Source organism: Aquarana catesbeiana, linkage group LG02 (genome assembly GCF_042186555.1).
Source record: "Aquarana catesbeiana isolate 2022-GZ linkage group LG02, ASM4218655v1, whole genome shotgun sequence".
NCBI lineage: Eukaryota > Metazoa > Chordata > Amphibia > Anura > Ranidae > Aquarana > Aquarana catesbeiana.
The window spans coordinates 420,405,770-420,431,720 of NC_133325.1; the positions used below are offsets into that span (position 1 = coordinate 420,405,770).

The 25,951-nt window shown below is 41.5% G+C and overlaps 1 protein-coding gene across 1 annotated transcript in view; it reads left to right on the forward strand.

Moving 5' to 3' along the window:
- LOC141128262 (RH-like protein) overlaps positions 1-25,951 on the forward strand; it is a 92,657-nt gene that overhangs the window by 33,379 nt on the left and 33,327 nt on the right. The window contains exons 2-5 of the mRNA XM_073615460.1: positions 3,520-3,706; positions 6,552-6,702; positions 21,752-21,905; positions 24,012-24,178. Coding sequence (XP_073471561.1) covers positions 3,520-3,706; positions 6,552-6,702; positions 21,752-21,905; positions 24,012-24,178 — 659 coding nt within the window. The remainder of the gene's footprint in view (positions 1-3,519; positions 3,707-6,551; positions 6,703-21,751; positions 21,906-24,011; positions 24,179-25,951) is intronic.

The window sequence follows — 25,951 nt, forward strand, 5'->3', positions numbered from 1 at the left end:
AGTCAAGCATGGTGGTGGGAGTGTCATGGTCTGGGGCTGCATGAGTGCTGACGGAACTGGGGAGCTAATGTTCATTAAGAGAACCATGAATGCCAACATGTACTGTGACATACTGAAGCAGAGCATGAACCCCATCATGATTCCCCCTCCCTGCGGAGACTGGGCCGCAGGGCAGTATTCCAACAAGATAATGACTACAAACACACCTTCAAGACGACCACTGCCTATATATATATATATATATATATATTTATAATATATATATATATATATATATATATATATATATATATATATATATATATATATATATATATATATATATATATATATATATATATATATATATATAATATTATATATATATATATATATATATATATATATATATATATATTTATAAATCTGAGAACCTAAAAATTTACTATGAGAACCCACTGGGATCCTATAGCATTCCTATATAGAATCTAGTGTAGGCAATGGAAACAGCCATAGCTAGTATATTTCATTGTAAATTTTTGTAAAATTTCCATTGTGACTGCTATAGTAGAATCGGGAAAACACTTAGAGCTAATGTTCAGTCTTTTAACTGCATATATTATAAGTGCAAAATAATACATTTTGTGTTATGCAAATAGTTATATCATAGTGACCCAGTAAGAAAAAATTGATTTGAATCACCATCTTTACCAAAAAAATGTACGCACCCCTTTACACTCAAAACCCAGCATACATTCCTTGTGTGTGCTGTGTTTTTTTTAGTTTCATTCATCATTGAAACATGTTAGCTTCCAAGTCTCAGTAGAGGCTTGAGTAGCAACGGAGGATTGTTCAGTAAAAAGAGGCATGGTCTGGCTTACCTTCATCTTAGCTGAGGTCTGGAGAGAAAAGATAACACATTTTTAGTTTCATTTTTAGCTGTCACATGCTTTTTAGCAAACTGTGATCCATATTATACAAATTCATGGCACTTACAAGACTATTATTATAGAAAATATTATAGTATTTTCTAGAGTTAGTTCACAAACATTTATAATGTACACTATAAGGGCAGCCATACATGAGATAGAATTTAAAAAAATCATAGGGTGGTATGTGTGTAAATTTCAGCCTAAGCCATTGACCTCTATAAACATGCTATTTCTTTAACCAATTCAGCCCCGGAAGAATTTACCCCCTTCCTGACCAGAGCACTTTTTGTGATACGGCACTGCGTTGATTTAACTGACAATTGTGCGGTCGTGCGGCGTTACACCCAAACAAAATTGACATCCTTTTTTTCCCAACAAATAGAGCTTTCTTTTGGTGGTATTTGATCACCTCTGTGGTTTTTATTTTTTTGTGCTATAAACAAAAAAAGAGTGACAATTTTGAAAAAAAAAGCAATTTTTTTTTACTTTTTGCTATAAAAAATATCCCCAAAAAACATATAAAAAAACAAATTTCTTTCTCAGTTTAGGCCGATATGTATTCTTCTACATATTTTTGGCTATTTGCAATAAGCGTATATTGATTGGTTTGCACAAAAGTTATAGTCTACAAAATAGGGGATAGATTTATGGCATTTTTATTATAATTTTTTTTTTATTAGTAATGACGGCGATCCGCAATTTTTATCGTGGCTGTGACATTATGGCAGACACATCAGACACTTTTGACACTATTTTGGGACCATTGTCATTTATACAGCAATCAGTGTTATAACAATGCACTGATTACTGTGTAAACGACATTGGCAGGGAAGGGGTTAAACACTAGGAGGCGATCAAGGGGTTAAGTGTGTCCTAGGGAGTAATTCTAACTGGGGGGGCTCACTACAACATCATACCTCCCAACATTTTGAGATGGGAATGAGGGACACCTACTAACAAATGTATGTAGGCATAGGACACGCCCCCCTGCCACACCCCCTTAAAGGAGAATTAACCAAAAAAAGGTTAATTAAATCCACAAGGAGTTTTTTGCACCACTACTATTCCTTTATATTGGCTTTTAAAATGTACAAATGCAGGAATTTAGAAATTAGATGAAAGGTTTAGCACTGGGAAACTCTTTTTGAAAGATAAAAAGTGCATTTTATAATCAACTATATGGATCAGACCAAAATGAGGGACAAATGAGGGGGAAAGAGGGACAGAGGGACATTGCTCCAAATCAGGGACAGTCCCTCGAAATCAGGGACAGTTGGGAGCTATGCAACATGACAGAGATCACTGCTCCCGATGACAGGGAGCAGTAGATCCCTGTCATGTTGCTAGGCAGAACAGGGAAATGCCTTGTTTACAGAGGCATTTCCCCGTTCTGCTGCTCCGTGCAATGATCACGGGCCCCCGGCGGACACCGAATCCGCGGGACAAGCGGGCACGCCCACGGAGTACGTGCGCGTGCCCACAATGCCACGTCTTAAAGGGGACGTACAGGTACGCCCATTTGTGCAGCCGTGTCATTGTGCCGACATACATCGTCATGCGCTGGTCGGCATTCGGTTAAAGTTAGCCTGAAAAGCACCTAAAGTTCCATCTCCCGGCGAGAAATTGAAATGAAAAAAGAATAATTTGCAAAATCTCATATTTACCAGGCTAAAAACAAGAAGGGGAAGGTAATATGTGTATAACTCTGTGTGTCTGTATGCATATATAATCTTGGAGGAAGTGAGTCTTTCCTTTACTGTATGTACTGTGACAAGTTGGGGAATTTGTAGCTCATTGGTAGTGCCAAACAGCGAGTTTACTCCACGCTAGAAGTACGTTTCAGGGCTTTTTTCTGCCCACTTTTATTTAAAACAAAGCAAAAAGTTGACACAAATACACAAATAGTTTCCCACGCAGGGGGTTCTCACCATCAATGCAACAAAACATAGAATTCAGCCTCGTGGCTCTCTTTGCAACTTCACTGCTCAGGCCTCCCATCCTGGTCCTCCAGACAGGCCAACACACAGTCCCAGTGCTTGTACACAACAAGCTGTACCTTTGTCAGTTTGACTGTTTCTCCTGCAGCTCCCAGCTGCTACATTCTCCCAGGTCGGGCCTTTGTCTGTCCTGACCTGGACAGTATGGTGCGACATGCACCTCACAGCTCCCTTCACACACTGACTCACTCGGGAGGGTAGGGCCACTGACCTCGATCTCTGTCTCTAACATAAACCCAGCACACACCTACATCATCAATGTGCTTGCTTCCCAGAAAACCTGGCTAAGACCATTGGCATGGGATCGACCTGCCACAGTGCTATAAACATCTGTCACCTATTCACCTGTTGCTACGATCTTATACTGAAGTATGTTAAAATGACCTGTGATTTGTTGTAGTAAAAATGTGTTTTGCCTATTGTATATTTTCAAAGTTCAGTGCCTGGGATATTTTTTGCTATTTTATAACTGATTAAAAATAATAAATCTTGTTTACACTTTTCCATACGATTTCTAGTGGTAGAGATGTTGTGCATTTTATTTTGCTTTATTGTTAGAGTATAAGTACATACACTTGATTAAAAGAAAAATGTATATTTTTAATTGCTAGCATTTCAAGATGTGAACGTCATCATAATTCTTGGAGTCGGCTTCCTGTTTGCCTTCCTAAGGAAATTTGGATTTAGTGGAGTTGCTTTTAATTTTCTGATCACAGCAGTTGGACTGCAGTGGGCAATCATTTTGGATGCTTTCCTATTTAACAGGACAGGTGCAGTTCCAGCCATCAGTTTTTCCAGGTATGGTATTGCTTATTACATACTCCTTCACTCTAAAAGCTGTATTGGTGCTAGCTGAATGTATTACTATTGCTAAGTATGTAACGTTTATCTGTAATCAAAAGTTTTTTTCTAGCAATAGATCAAAGTAGGAAATGGTTAAAACTTCTGTCATTTTTGTTTTCTTTTTTTGCTGCCTGTGTATCATTAGGGAAAATGTCCCTTCATCTCATGTCCCAAAGTGACAACAGGAAGTGTGATAATATCTCTCCAAACTCAGGGGAAGTGACAAATGTCACTGGAAAGGTGTCTCCATTGAAAGATCTTCCCTCTTTTAAATTTCCTGTCATTTTCTGTATTAGAATTTAGAGACAATGGTCACCAGGACAAAGATAGGATGAATCTCGACAGTGGAGATACAGGCAGCAACAAATATGTCATTTTCTAGCCATTTTCTACTGGGCAGCTCAGTGGCTTGCTTAGTGGTTAACTTCTGCCTTCCAGAACTTGGGTCCCCGATTCATATCCCAGGCAGGACATTATCTGCATTATGTCCTTGCGTGGGTTAGACACTCTGGATTTCTTCCATACTTCAAAAACATGCCTGTAGGCCTATTGGCACCTTATAAATTGACCCTAGTATGTGTGTGCGTGTGAGATAGGGACCTCTGATTGTAAACTCCTTGAAGTAAGGCAGAAACTGATATGTATGTTAAGTATGTTTAAAGCAATGTATATTTGTTGGTGCCATATAAATCCCTGAAAAAAATACTGTATCTAAAAATTCAAAAGGTTTTGGCTAAAGATACACTTTAATCGGTTGTGGACATTGGACACATGAGGTAGCTTGGTTCTTACCTTATATGAGCTGGTCTTCACCATTTTACAGACATGCCCCAGTCTTTGTTGCAGTACCACAGACAGCAGCAGTATAAATGAAGTCCACAAACAATGTTTCCTGGCTTCATTGATTAAGACATTGTAGCAATATTATTGTCAAAAACTATTTAGAGATGTTGTATATGCAGATCAAAGGCATGTTATTTGTTCTGCACATAATATCAGTAAAAGAAATCAAACATTTTTAAATAAAATTTGCTTCTATGTATACTGTTTCTTAAACCTAATCAGCCCTAATTAACTTCAAACTCTCCTTTTCCCATTAGCTTCTATTTTTTTCTGATATTTATTTTTACCATTTTTTTTTTCAAGTTTTCCTTGGTTTTGTTAACTTTTATTGCATCGTAGATGTAAACTAACTCGCTCCAAATCTCATAGAATCTTTAGCATGTTAATGTAATTTCAAAATTGATTCAGTCTTTTTATATCTGTAGCTTTTATTACTTTAATACTTGTTGATCCTGCCATGGAGTCTCTTATTCAGGCTCTTCCTGTTATGGGATGAAAACTACCTAGCTGGCATTGTCAGTCTGTCACATGTGCTCAATGGTGGAGGCTATGGGGTTGATTTACTAAAGGCGAATAGACTGTGCAGTTGCACTCGGCCAGGGAATTTGCTCTAGAGCTTAGTAAATGAAAAGAAGCTCTGCTGACTTCCATTAACCAATCATGTGCAAACAAAAATGCAATTTTTTAAAAATTTTCCTTGCATGTGATTGGGTGTTCTTTGCAAAGTGGAGCTTTACTGCATTTACTACACTCTAGACCAAATGCAGAATGCAACTGTACTTGCAATGTGCACAGTCTATTTGCTTTTTAGTAAATCAATCCCTATAAGTGGTTGTACTGATGTTCATTTACCAGGCAGGTTCCATCATTGTCACCATCTGGAAGCCCATTCCTACTTAAATCTGCATGTAGGCATGCAATGGCTGAAAACAGACTGCAGGAAACATGCATTACTGAGATCCAAACAAGGATGAAAAAGAACTTGAAACCGTCTATTTAGGTAAATCAATTACTGGTATTTATGATAGCAAAGTAAATGCCATTTAGTTGGGATTTACATCTACATTAAATACAAAATACACAATTTGCATGTACAGTAATACCTTGGATTGCAAGTAATGCAGCTTACGAGCGTTTCGCAATACAAGCTATTATATTTTTTAAATCCTGACTCGGTTTGCGAGCGTTGTCTCACAAAACAAGCAGGATTTAAGCCTCTGGGGTGTGTAGTACCGCATTTGGCCAGAGGTGCGGGAGCGCCGGTGACACTCAGAGCCGTTCTGAGCAGTTTGGAGTCGCTTGGAAACACTCGGAAACATTCTGTGTCTCCGAGCCTCTCCGAGTGCATCCGAGCGGCTCCGAGATCTCCGAGTGTTTCCAAATGTCTCTGGCGCCTCCCCCCCACCTCTGGTTACATGCGGTACTGCATACACTAGCAGTGCCACTGTAACAGATTATCTGAGTTTCCATTATTTCCTGAGGGGAAACTCGGTTTGATATACGGGTGCTTTGGATTACAAGCATTCTTCTGGAACAAATTATCCTCGTAATCCAAGGTACCACTGTATTTCCTCTGTAAATAAATGTTCCATGCTTTATCTTACACATTTTTTTCTTGGTTACCAAAAGCAATCCATCATAATAATGGGCCAACAGGAAAATGTTGGGGTGGGGATTAGCAGCAAACTACATTCAAGTGTCAGAGCTTTTCCCTATAGAGCAACTTAGCATTTGTGAATAACAAAAAACAATAAAAGCTACTGCAGGTATGTGCACACGCCCCTGGGTACACCTGCTAGCAGCTTTCTTCTTTTTTAAGTGACATGAGCTTAAAATACTTCTAGAGATCTGTAAATAGAACTTACAGAAAGGTCTTTGTTCCCAAAATGTATTATTATTATTATTATTTTTGCCCTGTATGCAATTTGTTTTTACTGACAATGATGTCTTTTTGCAGCCTATCAACAGGACTAATGAGCATTTTTCCAGTCCTTATCTCATCTGGGGCTATCCTAGGAAAAGTGAATCCCATGCAGCTGACTATCATGACTGTCATTGAATTACCCATATTTGCTGCAAACAGATACATTATGACAAATTATCTTATGGTAAGTAACAAAAGATGACCAAATACAAACACAGATCTTTTCCCACTGACTTGAACAACATTTTGTCAAATGCATACAGTACATTTACTATTTAGTTGCAGAAAAAAATTAAAGCTGAACTACAGGTAACACCAAAATACAAAGATTATATACACTATATTATCAAAAGTATTGGGACACCTGCCTTTACACGCACATTAACTTTAATGGCATCCCAGTCTTAGTCTGTAGTATTTAATATGGAGTTGGCCAACCCTTTGCAGCTAGAACAGCTTCAACTCTTCTGGGAAGGCTGTCCACAAGGTTTAGAAGTTTGTCTATGGGAATGTTTGACCATTCTTCCAGAATCACATTTGTGAGGTCAGGCACTGATGTGGACAAGAAGGCCTGGCTCGCAGTCGCCGCTCTAATTTATACCAAAGGTGTTCTATCCGGTTATGGTCAGGACTGCACGTTTTTTAAATAAAATGCAATCAGTTAGTGATTGCACTTACTTCACTGTCCTCATGGAAGATTGTATAGTATATGGCCATCTTTATACACCTAAAATTACTACTTGTGCTTTCAGTGCTATTAATTGTTAACGGCACCCTAAACACAGAAGCAAACACATATTTTGCCATGTGAAAAAACGAGTGGCAAATGCTGCAAAACACACAGTAAAAAAACAAGCAATCCACAAAACGCCAAAATGTCCCATAAGCCACATGTAGTGCAGCCAATTGAAATCAACAGGCTGCCCTATGCTTGTCAAAGGAAAAACAAGCCCCAAAATGTGCGCTCCCACTATACTAGATGTGAATGGGGCCTGAAAGTGAAATTGGTGCGTTAACACAAGAACAATGAGGCTCCGTTCATATCTGTGCGTGTCTTTGCATTTCAGAAATGCCCTGCACCAATAATTACATTTAAAAATGCATCAAGCTCCACTCTAAAAAAAAGTCTTGAAGCTTCTTTGGGGCAATTGTTGCGTGTAGGGCAGCCCATTCAGATGGATGGGCTGCCCTATCTGTGATGAGTGAAAATGTTCCAAAACGCCCCCCCGCTAAAAAAAAACAAACAAAAAAGCAAATGTGGGTGTAACGGATCCCCGTCGCACTCCACTTGACTGCTTCCGTCAGTACACTGCTTCCTCCGATCTGGACCTTCAGATATTAGATTTTACAGCCAAATATTGTAACCAAGAACCAGAGGAGGCTAGCTCAGTTACAAAGCTGGAACATGAACTATTTATTGAAACACAGGCACACAGAGGTAACACTCGGGACAATTCCCCCTCCCTTTGCATTCAGGGTGGGGTAGACTGTCCAAAGAGCAGGGAGAGCTGTTGGAGGAATTCCCCCCCACACAGCAAATACACATATACATCCCATTATACTTTTCTCCCAAGGCAGACAGACACAATAGAACAATGGAATACAGCCACACCCCAAACGACCCAGCAAAGAGTCCACAATGGTATGAGACAATATATATATATATATATATATATATATATATATATATATATATACAACATTCCAATGTGGTTGTATAGTGAGTCCTATTAGTACAGATCAGACTGGGGTTCTTGGTCACCCTGTGCCCCTAATAGACACAGGGTGAGTTAAACATAGGAGGTGCATGGGGAGCTGAAGCAAAGGTTTCCCAACTTCTCTAAGGGATTCTGGGTTCCACCAGCCCCCGCCCAAAGTGACTCTCATCACAGTGGGAATGCAAGTTCCCGCTATGCAGAGATGTGAACAATGTTTGACAGCTGAGTGTTTCTGTCCACTCCCACCTATGTACTTGTATAAAGATGGCCATACGCTATGCAATCTGATTGTATATTGTGTATTTAGTGAGAAAGGTGATCACTGATTGATTGCATTTCATTTAAAAAACATTCAGCTGGGATGGGTGGGTAGGTAGGCGGGTAGATGATGCAGGGTGTGTGCTAATGAGGTCAGCTGGTCAACTCCTTCCTGTATCATGACCTACAGTCTATCCAGGAAGTAAGGCAGAAATAATGGTTACGTTTGGAAACATTGATCAGGACAAGTGAAGTAAGTGTCTGTAGATTTAATGTAAAGCTTTGATATTTTTGCAAAAAAGTACATTAATGCTATATTGATGCATGGAGGAGCTAGAATTCAGAAAAAAAAGTGAACTCATCCTTTAAGCAAGTCATAGATTATGCAATCTGTTTTTCCTTCAATTATGAGAAAGAAAATGACTTTCAGTGCTGATGAGGGAATCCCTCCTGCTGCACCATTGTATTCTGGCAGCAGGAGGTTTCCCACTGTCAGAATACAATGGTCACTGCTGGCAGTTATCAAACAAAAAAAAACAACAGGTGGCCCCACCGGTTGAAGGTGCTGGTGATTCTCCCCCTCCGGACATCTCAGTTTCCCTCCTCCCCCGTTTTTTAGCCATCCCACTCTCTTTTTCTATACCCACTCTTTAATATTCTTCCTTTCCCCTCTTTTTACTATTAAACTCTAAAACCTGGGTGGTGCTCCTGTGTACTTTGCATATGCACCACTTTTGCTATTATACTGTATGCTTCATATTGCCTTTATTGAATGGGATCCATCTCTGGTTTTCATTTGGTTTTGAACTATTGCAGACAGTCCATCAAACCTACATATCTTTTGGATTTCATACTGCTATGTTGTACTGTAAGCAGGGCTCAAAATTTTAAGTCCTGAGCTACTAGCCAGGCCTCAAGGGTTACTCGCCACCAGTTGCCCCACCCAACCCCGCCCATGCCCCGCCCCTAATTCCACCCCTAAACACAATGCTGCTTCACCTGTGCCCAAAAATGTAGCCTCGCCTATGTCCAACAATGCAGGCTGCCCATGTCCATCAATGCAGCTTGCCCGTGTCCATCAATGCAGCCTGCCTGTGTCCATCAATGCAGCCTGCCCGTGCCCACCAATGCAGCCTACGCCCACCAATGCAGCCTGTGCCCACCAATGCAGCCTGTGCCCACCAATTCAGCCTGTACCCACCAATGCAGTCTGTGCCCACCAATGCAGCCTGTGTCCAGCATGCAGCCTGTGCCCTCTATGCAGCCTGTGCCCACAAATGCAGCCTGTGTCCACCATGCAATGTCCACCATGCAGCCTGTGTCCATCAATGCAGCCTGTGCCCACCAATGTAGCCTGTGTCCACCATGCAGGTTGTCTCAATCAATGCAGCCTGTGTCCACCATGCAGCCTGTGCCCACCATGCAGCCTGTGTCCACCAATGCAGCCTGTGTCCACCAATGCAGCCTGTGTCCACCAATGCACCCTGTGTCCACCATGCAGTCTGTGTTCATCAATGCAGCCTGTGCCCACCATGCAGCCTGTGTCATCCATGCAGCCTGTGCCCACCATGCAGCCTGTGCCCGCCATGCAGCCTGCCTGTGCAGCGGAAGAGAGGAGAGGAACAGGATTGCCGCCCAGATGATCAGAGCGCGGGGAACACAGCGATAACAGCTTTAATTTCAATTGCTGTTTCCCCACTGCTCACCGTCACATACAGCCTGATAGGCTTGTGTAACACCAGCCTGCCCATACATGAACCAGACAAATTTTGATCAATGTATGGCTGGCTTTAGTCAAACTCAGGTGCTTACACTAGCTGGAAAAAAAAGCATTATGTATAAATAAATACAGGAATGCATTAAGGCATGTGTTACCCTAAAAAAATTAAATGGATCCTGTTCCTTTAACCACTTCCCGCCCGGCCTATAGCAGATTGACGGCCGGGCGGTGGTTCAATTATCCTGACTGGGCATCAAATGACGTCCAGCAGGATAACATGCCGCCGCGTGCCCATGGTGGCGTGCATCTCGGCGATCGGTGGAGCGGTGTGTCAGTCTGTCACACCGCTCCACCGATCTTGGTAAAGAGCCTCCGGCGGAGGCTCTTTACCTGCTGATCATGATGTAAACAGGAAGAGCCGTTGGTCGGCTTTTCCTCACTCACGTCTGACAGATGCGAGTAGAGGAGAGCCGATCGGCGGCTCTCCTGACAGGGGGGGTTTGCGTTGATTGTTTATCAGTGCAGCCCCCCTTCGGATGCCCACACTAGACCACCAGGGAAGCCGCCAGGACCACCAGGGAAGGGGGCAACATGTGGATGGCCAGGTATGTACCCCATGGCCCAATGTGCCCAGTCTGTGCCCAATCTGTGCCAATCAGTGCCCACAAATGGGCACTGACTGGCACCATTATATATTTCAGTGATGCCCAGCAATGCCACCCATCAGTATCTATCGGTGCCACCTCAGTGCCCATCCATGCCCATCAGTGCCCACCTATCAGTGCCAATCAGTGCCCATCCATGCCACCTATCAGTGCCACCCATAAGTAGCCATCAGTGCCACCCATAAGTACCCATCAATGCCACCTACGAGTGCCCATCAGTGCTGCCTATGAGTGCCCATCAGTGTCACCTATGAGTGCCCATCAGTACCGCATACCAGTGCCACCTATCAGTGCCCATCAGTGCCGCCTATCAGTGCCCATCATCAGTGCCCATCAGTGCCACCTCATTGGTGCCCATCAGTGCAGCCGTATCAGTGCCCGTCAGTGCAGCCATATCAGTGCCCATCATTGAAGAAGAAAATTTACTTATTTACAAAAAATTTTAACAGAGACAAAGAAAAACTTGTTTTTTTTCAAAGTTTTTGGTCTTTTTTTTATTTGTTGCGCAAAAAATTAAAACCACAGAGGTGATCAAATACCACCAAAAGAAAGCTCTATTTGTGGGAACAAAATGATAAAAAATTTGTTTGGGTACAGTGTTGCATGACCGCGCAATTGTCATTCAAATTGCGACAGCGCTGAAAGCTGAAAATTGGCCTGGGCAGGAAGGTGTCTAAGTGCCTGGTATTGAAGTGGTTAAAGTGTGAATAACAGCACAGTGCTTGTGCTGTGTAATTTGGCCCTTTGTATCATCTAAAATACCCGGTTGATCCTGCCTGGTGCTGCTCCCCCCTGTAAACTGACCATGTTTATCATGGCTGCTGAGCCCTGACACCATGGTCAGTTTACGTGCCTCTGTCATCAGCTTTCTCTCTTCTGTCCTCTCTCCCCCCTCTCCCTGCCTGTGAGCTTGTGTCAGTTCATGGCCCCTCCCCTCCTGCTGCTAAAATAACTTTGTAATTTTCAGGCAATCCCCAGTGTTCGATAATGCTATGTGCCCAGTGTATGTACTTTATTTAAAAAATACCCTTCTATACCTTATTTCAGAGTGCCGCTCGGTGCTCACGTGACCGCCCACCGTTCCCTCTCCCGATCTGACAGCTACAGCAGGAAGGTTTGAGAATCCCCCACTGACATCAGTCGGGAGGAGAGCGGCAGGTGTTCACGTGAGCGCTAAGCAGCACTCTGAAATAAGGTATAGAAAGGCATTTTTTTAATAAAGCACACACACTGGGCACATAACATTATCGAACACTGGGAATTGCCTGAAAATTACAAAGTGGGTTTACAACAACTTGAATTTGTGTTTTTTTATATCTGATGGAAGTTCTGCTTTAAGCAGATGTGGCCGTTGTTGTGTTGTGAATTGTATTTAGAGTTTACATGTTAATGCGAGGAATTTGTGTTTGTGGGAAGGAGTGTAACTATATGGAAAACATGCGAACACAGGGGTATCATCCCGTATATAGTAGCAAAGAGGGAGAATGGATGTTGGGACTTTAGATATACCCCCGTGTGCACAATAACATAGAAACAGATATCAATAACATACAATATGTCTAAATTTTGTCTTTATTTTACACAATATAAAAAGCATATGTTGCTATCAAAATAATACATTACAAACAAATCTGTGCTTAAGGTCTGCTAGAAGGGTTAATGCGTTTCACAGATCATCCGCTTCGTCAGGACCAGTAGAGTTAGGCATACTGAGATTGATAAATCAGACAATTTAAAAACAGATCTATAACAAAAACAAGGAAAATCATACATCATATCAAAAAATACAAACATATTATTAGAGTGTTGGTACAGGTGACATTATAGCATTTTATCCACAAATAGCTATTCTTTCCATTCCTCATGAAAAAATTGTTTTTGTCTTTATTATTACATATCAATTCATCCCTTTGGAAAGAAACAAGCACACTTACCCAAAATGGATGTAGTATAATATACTAGGTGTCCATGGAAGGAAAAGGGTCAGTGATCTCACTGACCCTTTTCCTTCCATGGACACCTAGTATATTATACTACATCCATTGTGGGTAAGTATGCTTGTTTCTTCCGAAAGGGATGAACTGATATGTAATATTAAAGACTTAAAGATTTTTTCATGAGGAATGGAAAGAATAGCTATTTGTGGATAAAATGCTATAATGTAACCTGTACCAACACTCTATGTTGGTATTTTTTGATATGATGTATGATCTTCTTTGTTTGTATGATCTAGATCTGTTTTTAAATTGTCTGATTTATCAATCTCAATGTGCCTAACTCTACTGGTCCTGACGAAGTGGATGATCCGCGAAATGTGTTGACCCTTCTAACAGACCTTATGCACAGATTTGTTTGTAATGTATTATACTGATAGCAACATATGCTTTTTATATTGTGTAAAATAAAGACAAAATTCTTTTAGACATATTGTATGTTATTAGTATCTGTTTCTATGTTATTGTGCACACGGGGGTACATCTAAAGTCCCAACATCCATTCTGCCTCTTTGCTAGTTTACATGTTAAATTTCAACTTATGGTCTATCCACATACTGTGATTTTCTTGTATTTTTTCAGCTTTTTCTCATTTATCAGAATGCATTTGTAATAGTTAATTACGCGTACATACACACATACATAATTCATTATAAGTAATTATTGTATCAGCTGAAAATTGCTGCAAATCATTAAAGTAATTTAGATGAAATAATCACGAGTCTTGAAAAATACAGCCATACCAAGCATGTGGTAATCACTGGCATTCTCTTGATCTGATTATGTTTGCTGTAAAGATAAATTCTAATAACCATTTCTCTGCCAGTCTTTTTTTTTGCACGTTTAAATGTAAATTTTGTCCTGAATAATGCTAAAACCCCCCAGAACTTAACATATTTTCTGAAAGCATGTGGAATATAAAAAAATGAGGCTAATTGCAAGGTTGCATGACGTTTGCACAATAGTTTATTAAATCTTATAATTTTCTAGTAAAACAAGCAAGCAGATCAATTTTATTGCACAGTACAACCCCTAATTTTGATAACATATAATGTGGTTGTATTAAGTAAATTGATACCAAATACGTCAAACCTAAAAATTGTGTGTGCCTATGAAACAGCAAAAACGACAGTATCCAACATTGTCTATAGGCGATGCTTTAAAACCCTTTACAGCTCAGGAATATAGAGCTAATCCTGATATTAGTGGTTTAATGTCACTCTTGCCCTTTGCTGAAGCTGATCAAGAATAGACTGTGCTCAGTCAGCTTCTTCCCTGTCAGTCAGCTTCCCTGTTCCGGGTCCAAGTTCAGGAGCTCAGCTTTGCAGCAGCTGGATTCACTTCCACTGGAAAATGCGCCAATGGGGAGAGAAAATGTAAATAAACTCCCAGCTGCTATAGCAGCCAGGAGAATGTTTACATGCCAGCACTGTGAGCTGGTTCACACTAGCCACTGCATTGCAACTCAACGGCTGGTGTGTGGTGTGGTGGGCCCAAGATCAGCAATGATGTGTTGAGCTCAGCACATGGCACTGCTTTCATTGTTTTTAAGATTTGCATACTTATTCTAAGTCAGTGGCTCGGAAAGTATTGAAACTAGTATGTCAGCATAACACCCTGACAACTAGCATTTTCAGAAGGAGGTCAGCATGACATTACCCATATTTCTCTTAGGTTCCTTTTAAAGAGACCCTTTAACCAGACCATTAATTTCAACAAAAATCATCCTATAAAAATGTTTGTGCATTTAACATATTTTAGTCATATTATTTAACTGTAAAAGCATCCGTTGTGTAGACATGCAAGATCCAAAAACTACTGCAGGGCACCTTCATCTTGGATGTGATGTCAGAATGCTCAGCAGACTCAGGGCTGTCCTTCGAATAACTCCCCCCGCAGCTACATTGGAAGTTTGCAGAGGTAGGTCAAGGGAGGTTGGAGGAGCCGGACAAAAGCAGACAGTAATTAGATTCTTCCAAAAGAGAAGAAGGTTATGAGGTGCAAGGGAGGAAGGGGCTTTGCTAGGGAATTGACACTTTCTGGAAAGTCAATTCCCCAGCAAGTTCAAAAGAACCATGCACAGTCTATAAAATTTGTTTAATGGAAGTAAGCATTTACAATACTTGATTTTTTTGGTGATCTCTGTGTTTAAAGCGGGAGTCTGGCGACCAATTTTTTTTTTTTTTTAGGTCATTGAGACACTTTGCTAATCCCAAAATAATACTCACAGTTTGGGTGTAATATTTCCGCCTCCGTCTGTTTTCGTACTGAAGAATAAAAAAATGTGATGCTGGCTGTTTCCATCTTGCTTGTGGGCATGTGAAGCCCACAAGCATTGATTTCTGGGATGCGGTGAATGTTGTTCAATCACAGCTTGTTCACAAGCATGATCATTGTTTCCGCACTGAATCTTGGGAAGCCTGACACTAAGCTCCCAGGAGACAGTGCGGCGCTGGGGAAAGGCAATAAACACGCCTACTCCCATGGGAGGAGAGACAGGAAGTGCCACAATAAAGTACAATATAAAGGTAATTATAGCGATAAAAAATGTTTTCGTGCGGCATTTGAACATCTATGCAAAGGGGGTAAGTGGAACCCCGCTTTAAGGCTCCATGCACACTGGCAGAAAAATAAACGCAAAACTCTTCTAAACTCGGCTAAACTTTATACAAAAACCATTCTATATGAGCGTTTTTTTTCTGCCAAGGGAACTAGCATTTTTTAAGCCCAGTGTGCATGGAGCCTAAAAGTAAATACAGGTGCATCTCAAAAAATTTGAAATGTATCAAAAAGTTAATTTATGTCAGCAATTCAATTCAAAAAGTGAAACCCATATATTTTATAGATCCATTACACAGAGTGATATATTTGAAGCATTTCTTTCTTTTAATCTTGATGATTGTGGCTCATAGCTAATGAAAACTCAGAATTCAGTATCTCAGAAAATTAGAATATTGAGAAAAAGTTCAATATTGTAGAGTCATGGTGTCACTAATCAGCTAATTTACTCAAAACACCTGTATAGGTTTCCTGAGCCTTTAAATGGTCTCGCAGTTTGGTTCTGTAGGTTACACAATCATGGGAAACACTGCTGAATGACAGTTGTCCAGATGACAGCCACAAGGAGGGTAAGTCACAAAAGGTCATTGCTAAAGAAGTTGGCTGTTCACAGAGTGCTGTATCCAAGCATATTAATGCAAAGTTGAGTGCAAGGAAAAAGTGTAGTAGAAAAAGGTGCACAAGCAACAGGGACAGCCTTGAGAGGATTGTGAAGCAAAGGCCATTCAAGAATTTGGGGAAGATTCACAAGGAGTGGACTACGGCTGGTGTCAGTGCTTCAAGAGCCACCACACACAGACATATCCCAGACATGGGCTACAACTGTCGCATTCCTTGTGTCAAGCCACTCCTGAACCAGAGACAAGGTCAGAAGCGTTTTACCTGGGCTAAGGAGAAAAAGGACTGGATTGTTGCTCAGTGGTCTAAAGTCTTTTTGCATTTTATTTGGAAATCAGGGTCTCAGAGTCTGGAGGAAGAATGGAGAGGCACAGAATGCACGAGGTCCATGGTGAAGTTTCAACAGTCAGTGATGATTTGGGGAGCCATGTCATCTGCTGGTGTTGGTCCACTGTGTTTTATCAAGTCCAAAGTCAGCGCAGCCCTCTACCAGAAAATACTAGAGCACTTCATGCTCCCCTCTGTCGACCAGCTTTATGGAGATGCTGATTTCATTATTCAGCAGGACTTGGCACCTGCCCACATTGCCAAAAGTACCAATACCTGGTTTAATGATCATGATGTCACTGTGCTTGATTGGCCAGCAAACTCGCCTAAACCCCATAAAGAATCTGTGGGGTATTGTCAAGAGGAACATGAGAGACACCAGACACAACAATGCAGACACGCTGAAGGCCACTCTCAGTGCAACCTGGGCTTTCATAACACCTCAGTGGTGCCACAGGCCAATCGCCTCCATGCCATGCTGCATTGATGCAGTCATTCATGCAAAAGGAGCCCAGACCAAGTATTGAGTGCATGCTATACTGTACATGGACATGCTTTTCAGTAAGCCAACATTTCTGTATTAAAAATCCTTTTTTATTGGTCATCAAAGTTAGAAAGAAAGAAATGCTTAAAATATATCACTCTGTGTGTAATGAATCTATATAATATATGAGTTTCACTTTTTGAATTGAATTACTAAAATAAAATAACTTTTTGATTATATTAACATTTTTGGAGATGCATCTGTAGTGTTTATGGATTGATGACGTTTTACCCCTTTCTGGAATAAAGAAACTTTGATCTATCTGATTCTTTCAGGTGAAGCCACTCTCTTACTGCACACAAAGCTCCCAGTGTGCACGACCATAATATCTGTGAGCTCTACAAAGTTTTAATACAGTTTACTCCACAGCTGGACCACCGTTAGAAATCATAGGGCCCCATATAGCCTGCCTAATATCACCCCCTTACCAAACGCCTCTGTGTTTCTAATCTGCTGCACATGGCAGACCTGCTAGCCAATCCACCCCATGCAGAGAAGAGACTTTAAATACCTAATTGCACACGCACTGTAATCCCACCAGCTCCTGGCAATTAAATAAAAGTTCCACAGGCCCAGTGGTGTACCTTCCATATCTGGCAACTGGGGCTGATCAGGCAGTGGCAGTGCAAATATGTTGGGTGGTCGAACAAAAACCCCAGAGTGTCAGTACCCAGTGTGCCAGCAGGGGCTGGGGATAGAGAGGGGATTATTTTTTCATTTTCAGGATTAGACAGAGTAATCCTCCATCCCGCAGCTCTCGACAAACAAATTAAAGTTCAAGCCTGTCCTAGCAGATTGATATAGTAGAAGATGCTGGAACTTTAAGGCTCCATTCACACCTTATCGCAGGCGGAATCACCGCGATTCCGCCCGGGATTTCAAATCGCTGCAAAACTCGGGACACATTTGCGATGTCATTACTTCTTAATGGCACCCCAATCATGCCTCTACTTTGCCGTAATTTTCGTGCGGTAAATCTCAATGCAATCGCAACACGCGACAAGGAACATAATCTTCTTTTGGGCAACAGCTTCGCGCGTTGCTATTTGCCGCAATTGCAGCGCAATTTGCTGCACGACAATCACGTTGCAATTGGGGTGCCATTAGAAGTAAGGGCATCGCAAACGCGTTCCGCGTTTTGCAGTGATGTGGAATCAGGTGTGAATGGAGCCTTATTTTTGAAATCCAAGGCATGGGGGATTACTCCACTTTCTTGCAAAAACAAGTACATAGTCTCCTCTCTGTCCCCGGTCCCTGCTGCTGACCTGATCAAGCCTGGAGAACCTTTATTTATTCACTGGGAGCCATGGGCCCTGGAATTACTGTGCATACGCCCAAAAGTTTTGGAGGGTCCCCTTTCTGACCTCTGGGTGCCCATACAGGAGGGCCAGTGAGATCTGCATCATAGTTCAGAGTTAACTTTCCAGTATTCATACAAGCAGTAAGATCTACCCCTGGTACACATAGCAATGAGATCTGCACAATATCTATGGGTAACAGACATCTGTAGTCCAGTACACACACCTCATTCCCCAGTATCCATTCCTGCAGCGAAATGTAAACTTTACCAAACACAAGGCACATCTCTGGCAGCAGCATAGGTGTGCACAGCCTATTGCATTAGGGTGTGCACCCCAAAGCTCAAACATACATGCGTGTGATATATATATAAATATATATATATATATATATATACGTTTTATATACATACATACGTACATACACACACACACTCTTATGGCAGAGTCGGTACAGTAAAAGTACAGTATCACTTCATTAATGGCAGAACTCGTCAGAGGGAGATATTTCACATCTTCCCGCCGGCACACAGAATGATAATGCTAATTTGCACAGGGTGATTGGGGTGTGCCCAGGCACATCCGGCACACCCCCTGCGCACGCCTATGGGCAGCAGTGGGATATAAATTTCAGGACACACAACACACTCGCTAGTATCCATGTCACAAGTGAGATGTGTACTAAACTACACACAGCTTACTCCCCAGTATCCATGTCATTCCACCAGTGAGATTTGCACTCCAGTTATCTCCAGTCCAGTAAAATCTGCACCCCAGCACACATCTCACTCCTTACTTCACCACAATCCATATCACCAGTGAGATCTGCACCCCAGCACATACACTTCACCAGAATCTGTGCCACCAGTAAAATCTGCACCCCAGCACACAAAACTTCCTCCTTGGTATCCAAGCAAACAGTTCAATAAGCACTCCAACACACACAGCTCGCCCCCAGATAGTATACACAATAGTAAGTTCTGCAATCCAGCACAAATGCCTCATTCCCTGGTATCCACACAAATATCAGCAATCACAGCTCACCCATCTATTCCAAACAATATCTCAAGCTTCTACACTATGCAGTGCTTCTCACCACACACTGCCCCATGTTTCTCAATTATGCACAACAATTCATGCTTTTTGTACAAATTGTCTGATGTCCACTGCATGCAAGCCTAATGCCTCTGTAATATACACATTTGATCATGTCACCTTAAGATATGTAGGGCTCAATTCACTAAACGATATTCACCACTTTTGAATTTTAGAGCTTTAACCACTTGACCTCTGGGAAAATTTATCTCCCTTCATGACCAGGCCATTTTTTGCGATACAGCACTGCGTTACTTTAACTGACAATCATGCGCAGTCATGCAACACTGTACCCAAATAAAAAATTATGAACATTTTCCCCACAAATACAGCTTTCTTTCATAGTATTTGATCACCACTTCGGTTTTGACTGACAATTTAAATAAAAAATGTATATATTTTTTTACTTTCTGCTATAAAACATACCCAATAAAAAAATGTAAAAAATCCAATTTCTTTATAAATTTAGGCTACAATGTATTCTGCTACATATTTTTGATAAAAAAATCCCAATAAGTGTATACTGATTGGTTTACATGAGCGTTATAGCGTCTACAAACTATGGGATATATTTATGGAAGTTTTATGTATTTATTTATTTATCTATTTATTTATACTAGTAATGGTGGTGATTGGCAACTGCAGCGGACAGTCAGACAATAACTGACACTTTTGACACTTTGTGGGAACCAGTGACACTAATACAGTGATCAGTGCTAAAATATGCACTGTCACTGTACTAATGACATTGGCTGGGAAGGGATTAAACATCTAGGGCGATCAAAGGGTTAACTGTGTGCCTAGTCAGTGTTTTTATGTACACAGTGTGCTGCTTTCACTAAGGGAAAAGATCAATTCTAGTCTCTGCCTTGCAGCGACACAGGATCGTCCCTTCCCCCCTGTCAGAACGAACTGAGGAAAGCCTTGTTTACATAGGCATACCTCGGATCTCTGCGTTTTACCAGAGGACAGATGTTGGAGGACATCGATCCCCCAGGACCTGTAGATCAGCTTCTGCTATGAATTTTCACAGCAGAAGCAGCCAGCCAGCGGCACGCATGCGCCCCCTACAGGCGGAAGTGCAGAATCACGTATATATATACGTGATCCTGCACACAGCTGCTACCCTGCAGTAAAAGTGCTATAGGGTGGTCAGCAAGTGGTTAAAGTTCCACATGGTGTTTTTCAAAAAAGTTTGCAATTAATCAAAAAACTGTAAAATGTGTAGTATTTATCTCATAAAAACATTCAGTATTTTAACGCATGGCTGCAGTGGCAAGTGATATCCCCTTGTGACAGACAAGTCTTGTTTGGAATCTAGAAGTATTATACTGTTCGAGAAAATAAATAGATGAATACGGTGAATCTTCTATTAAAATGATAAGCGAATGCTGTAAAATACAGATAGACAAATGCCTAACAATCATTCACTATGTGAATCACACAGTTAATCCTTTATAAATAGAACCGTATGCATCTACTAGATTTAGATAGGATGATACATAAAAAGAAAACTACTAAACTAGATTAACAAAAAATGCTTCCCTGACTGTTAAGGAAATGTTGGGGGGGGGGGCTACATTTTGCTTTTTTCCTCATTGTTTAATTGATGTCAGGGCCGTCTTTAATATTGATTGGACCCTGGGCAAAAATTTTCTTGGTCCCCCCATGCAATTTCACTTTCCACCTGCTCTGAGACATACAATAAATAGCATCTAGACTTAAAATTAGTAGGCAGCAATTGCGATTGAATGCCAGTGGTTACAGCATATCATTACTGCTTACTGACTGATTGCTAGAGGTTACAGCACACATTACGGCCCACTGATTAGTTGCTAGAGGTTACAGCAAATGATTTCTGCTTGTTAATTGGTTGCTAGAGAATACTGTACAGTAATACTGCTCACTAGAGGTTACAGCACATCATCTCCTCACTGCAGGAGGGCATGATATACATATGAATGCCACCTTTATTTACATATCAATGCCGCCGTCCGCAGCTATTTACTTATGAATGCTGCCGGTCTTTACATATAAATGCCGGTTATATGCCGGTTATTTTCATGTAAACATAGGGTCTGCAGGTAAGTCATCTGTACACAACAATAGGGCAGAGCTGGGCAGCATTAATAGCAGCACTTCACACTGAGATATTGGGACTCAGCACAGGACTAAAACTTCAAGGGACAAGGGAATTTAAACTGGGATAGTTGGCAAGTATGAGGCAACTGCTTTGGTCCCCACAACAATGACAGGGCCCAGGGCAGCTGCCCCTTTTGCCCTGCCTTAAAGACGGCCCTGGTTGATGTGCATAGGTAGAATAATAATCAGAGAAGAGCCTGATCTTTTCTAAACAAATAATAACATCCCACTGTGATTGTACAACTTGTGTTTGTGAATACTAACGTATCTAAAGCCATATTCTGTTGAATTACAGATGAACAATCATATCAGCATGATGTATGCTCATATTTTTGGAGCATACTTTGGATTGGCAGTGTCATGGTCACTGGTTCCACCATTACTTGGCAATGAGGCTAGCAAGCAATATGAAAAATCTGAAACTACCTCAGAACTGTTTTCCATGCTCGGTAAGTATATATGTGTATTCAGTGTGTATGTTTGTTGCATGTACAGTATGTGTATGTATGTTGTGTTCTGTTGTTCCAAATGCAGCTTTATGCATTGACATACCTCATTAGGCCAAGTCTGTCTGGACACCTGTTGACTTGACACCATCCAAAGGCAGCTTAAAGTGATTGTAAAGTCTTGTTTTAAAAAATAACAAACATGTTATACTTACCTCCTCTGTGCAGATGGTTTTGCACAGGGCAGCCTGTATCCTCCTCTTTTGGGTCCCTCTTCGGAGCTCCTGGCCCCTCCCTCTTGCCCCCACAGCAAGAAGCTTGCCGTGGGGGCACCCTTGCCAAGCTGCAGCTCCCTGTGTCCATTCAGACAGGGAGCTGACATTCCGCCCCGCCCCCTCTCTCTCCTGATTAGCTGACTGACAACCGTGGGAGTCAATGGCGCCGCTGCTGTTTCTCAGCCAATCAGGAGAGAGTCCTGGATGGCTGAGGGACTTGTGAACATTGATGGACAGAGATGGGGCTCAGGTAAGTATTAGGGGGTGCTGGGGAGGCTGCTACACACAGAATGCTTTTTATCTTTAAGATATTTAAGATAAAAAACCTTCTGCCTTTACATCTCCTTTAACTCTTCAATAAGACATAAGTTAATGCCAAAACAATTTTACTTCAGTTAATTGCAGTACAGATGATGCTTTCTCAGTCTTTTAAAGTGTAAGAAGACAATGACTTTCCTAATTCCCGTCTTTGCAAATAATTAACACTGAAACACGGAAGAAATGAGGAGTGTCTAGCAAGGGCTGAACTAACTAGAACTAAACAGGAGGGACAGACAGAGGGAGAAGCCAAAATCCTAGTAAATGAATTGTAGTAGTCCAAAACTGCCATTTGATGTTGGCATCCTAAAAAACAATAATAACCTGATGCAGTTCAATACAAGACAGAAAAAATACATAAAAGTGGGGCAGAACATGTTCTATGCATGTGTATGCAGTGTGTATGTAGTGCATAGGTGGTACTGCTGTGTTATATACAAGAGGGGTGGTAGTGAAATGAATCAGAGGGAGCTGTGCATTCTGCTGTAGATACTTCTGACTCTTAAACTATATATGTTAAATTCACCTGACCCTTGCATTCTGCATTACTCACACCTCAACACTTTCTCAGCTAAAAATTCAGGCTGAAATCAGACCTGAAACGGCGAACAGGGGCACACCAGACCCCTGCTGTGAGCCGCTCCGTGCTGCGGTGTGAACACAGCCTTAAAGTGGTTGTAAACTCCAGCAGTAAAAAAGAACAACAACTTTCCCCTGTAAGACAATTGCTTAATGTGCTAGTATGCATCACATACTAGCACATTATGAAATACTTACCTTAGAAAGAAGCCCTCCAACAGCACGCTGTTACTGCTGACAGGGCTTCCATCTTCCCCCGATCTTCCTTTTGAGTATGCGGGCTCCGGCTGTATGAGTGGCCGGAGCCACGATGATGCGCGCAGGAGCCCTCGGCTCTAGCGCTGTATGCTGGATCTTCGGAGCGCATGCGCCAGTGGTGTCACTGGCTGCATCCAGTGTGAATATCTCCTAAACGGTGCACATTTAGGAGATATTCATGTTGCCTACAGGTAAGCCTTATTATAGGCTTACCTGTAAGTAAAAGTCACAAAGCGGACTTTACTACCACTTTAATTCAGACTTGCAGTACAAGGTGTCTCTAAGCCATTGATGTGAGCTACTCATTACATATCAGATCACTAATTCTCATACTGATAAATACCTAGGTGAACATTCTACTTGAGAACTTGGGAACAATTGCATTCAGTGTGAATATCTCCTAAACGGTGCACATTTAGGAGATATTCATGTTACCTACAGGTAAGCCTTATTATAGGCTTACCTGTAAGTAAAAGTCACAAAGCGGACTTTACTACCACTTTAATTCAGACTTGCAGTACAAGGTGTCTCTAAGCCATTGATGTGAGCTACTCATTACATATCAGGTCACTAATTCTCATACTGATAAATACCTAGGTGAACATTCTACTTGGGAACTTGGGAACAATTCTTGTGATTTGTTACTGTTGGAGTAATATATTTTATATTTTACCTCTAGGAGCTCTATTTATGTGGATTTTTTGGCCTTCATATAATTCTCTGTTGCTGAAAGATCAAAAGCAGATTCAAAATGCTGTTTTTAACACTTATTTTACACTGGCTGTTACCACCGTTGTAGTATTTGCGGCATCGGCACTCTTCAACAAAAAGGGGAAATTTAAAATGGTAAGTACAGATTTTTTATCCCTGGCAAGCGAGCCTAAAAACATAGAAAATATTTATCAGCCCAAATACATAACAGTATGAAACTAATTTGAGCTGGGAATTTTGAAGTTTTCTGTTGTTTAAATGTCCTATTTTTATGCTGCAGAGTGTAACATACACTATTAGGCCCCTTTCACACTGGGGCGGTTTGCAGGCGTTATTGCGCTAAAAATACCACCTGCAAACCGCCCCTAAACAGCCTCCACTGTTTGTTCAGTGTGAAAGCCCGAGGGCTTTCACACTGAAGCAGTGCGCTGGCAGGACAGTAAAAAAAAGTCCTGCGAGACGCATATTTGGAGCGGTGAAGGAGCGGTGTGTTCACCGCTCCTAAACCGCTCCTGCCCATTGAAATCATTGGGACCGCGCGGCTATACCGCGGCTATAGCTGCGCTGTACGAGCGGTTTTAACCCTTTTTCGGCCGCCAGCGGGGGTTAAAACCGCACCGCTAGCGACCGAATACAGCCGCAAAAACGACGGTAAAACAGCGCTAAAAATAGCGCTGTTTTACCGCCGACGCCCCCACCGCCCCAGTGTGAAAGGGGCCTTAGTAACAATAAAAACATTGAAACAAATACAGCAATGGAAGTGAAATGTAAAATGCCTCTCCTCTGTTGTATCAAATCTTCATTCTCTTGCAGGGCTAGAGGTGCCATTAGAATCTAACATTAATGCCGCGTACACACGGTCAGACTTTTCGTCTACAAAAGTCCGACGGACGCCGATGGACTAAAGCCGGCTGACAATCCGATCGTGTGTGGGCTTCCCCGGACTTTCAGCAGACTTTTCCAGCCGCAAATCTGACGGACTTCAGATTTGAAACATGCTTCAAATCTTTACATCGTAACTCAGCCGGACCCAGAAATCCACTCGTCTGTATGCTAGTCCGATGGACAAAAACCCACGCTAGGGCAGCTATTGGCTACTGGCTATCAGCTTCCTTATTTTAGTCTGGTGTACGTCATCACGTACGAATCCGTCGGACTTTTGTGTGATCGTATGTAGGCAAGTCCGTTCATTAGAAAGTCTGCCGCAAGTCCGCCAAAAGTCAGCCAAAAGTCCGTCGAAAGTCTGTCGGACGGGCTGTCGGACTTTTGTAGCCGAAAAGTCCGACCGTGTGTACGCGGCATAACACTTCAAGATTTGTTGGATGCTTAGGCTTGCTCCCTGATTACTGTGGCTACCAACCAGACTGCTATGTCACTGGTGTGTGCCTTCAGTGCTGTAGGGATATGTTACTGATGCAGCAGCTGTGTTGGATGATGATGATTCTAGTGGTGTTTTTAGGCCTGCAAGAGGAAAAAACATTGTCTTTAAAAGATGCAGTAATGACAAGTATATAAATGTATTTTCCAATGATGTATTTGTTTTAAAAAATGTAATGCAACAAAATTTGTCATTATAAATTCATACATTTTCATCGTATGTACAACATTTTAAACTTTTGAGCATCTTTTATCTTTAGGAGATCTATAAGGTGCCTGTTTTATTACTGTAACACTGAACTCTACTGTAGTTAACCTTCACTGCACTTATAAAAAAAATACACACAAGGACTATACCGAAAGTAATGCAAAAGTGGGCATAATCTTTTTCATGAATTTACATAAAGTAGGTAGTTCAAAATTCACATTGTACCAGATCATAGTTTCACATAGTTTTTATAGTACGTCTTTCTTCTTCTTCCTCTTTTTTTCTTCTTCCTCTTTTTTTCTTCCTGTTCCTTCTTCTTCCTT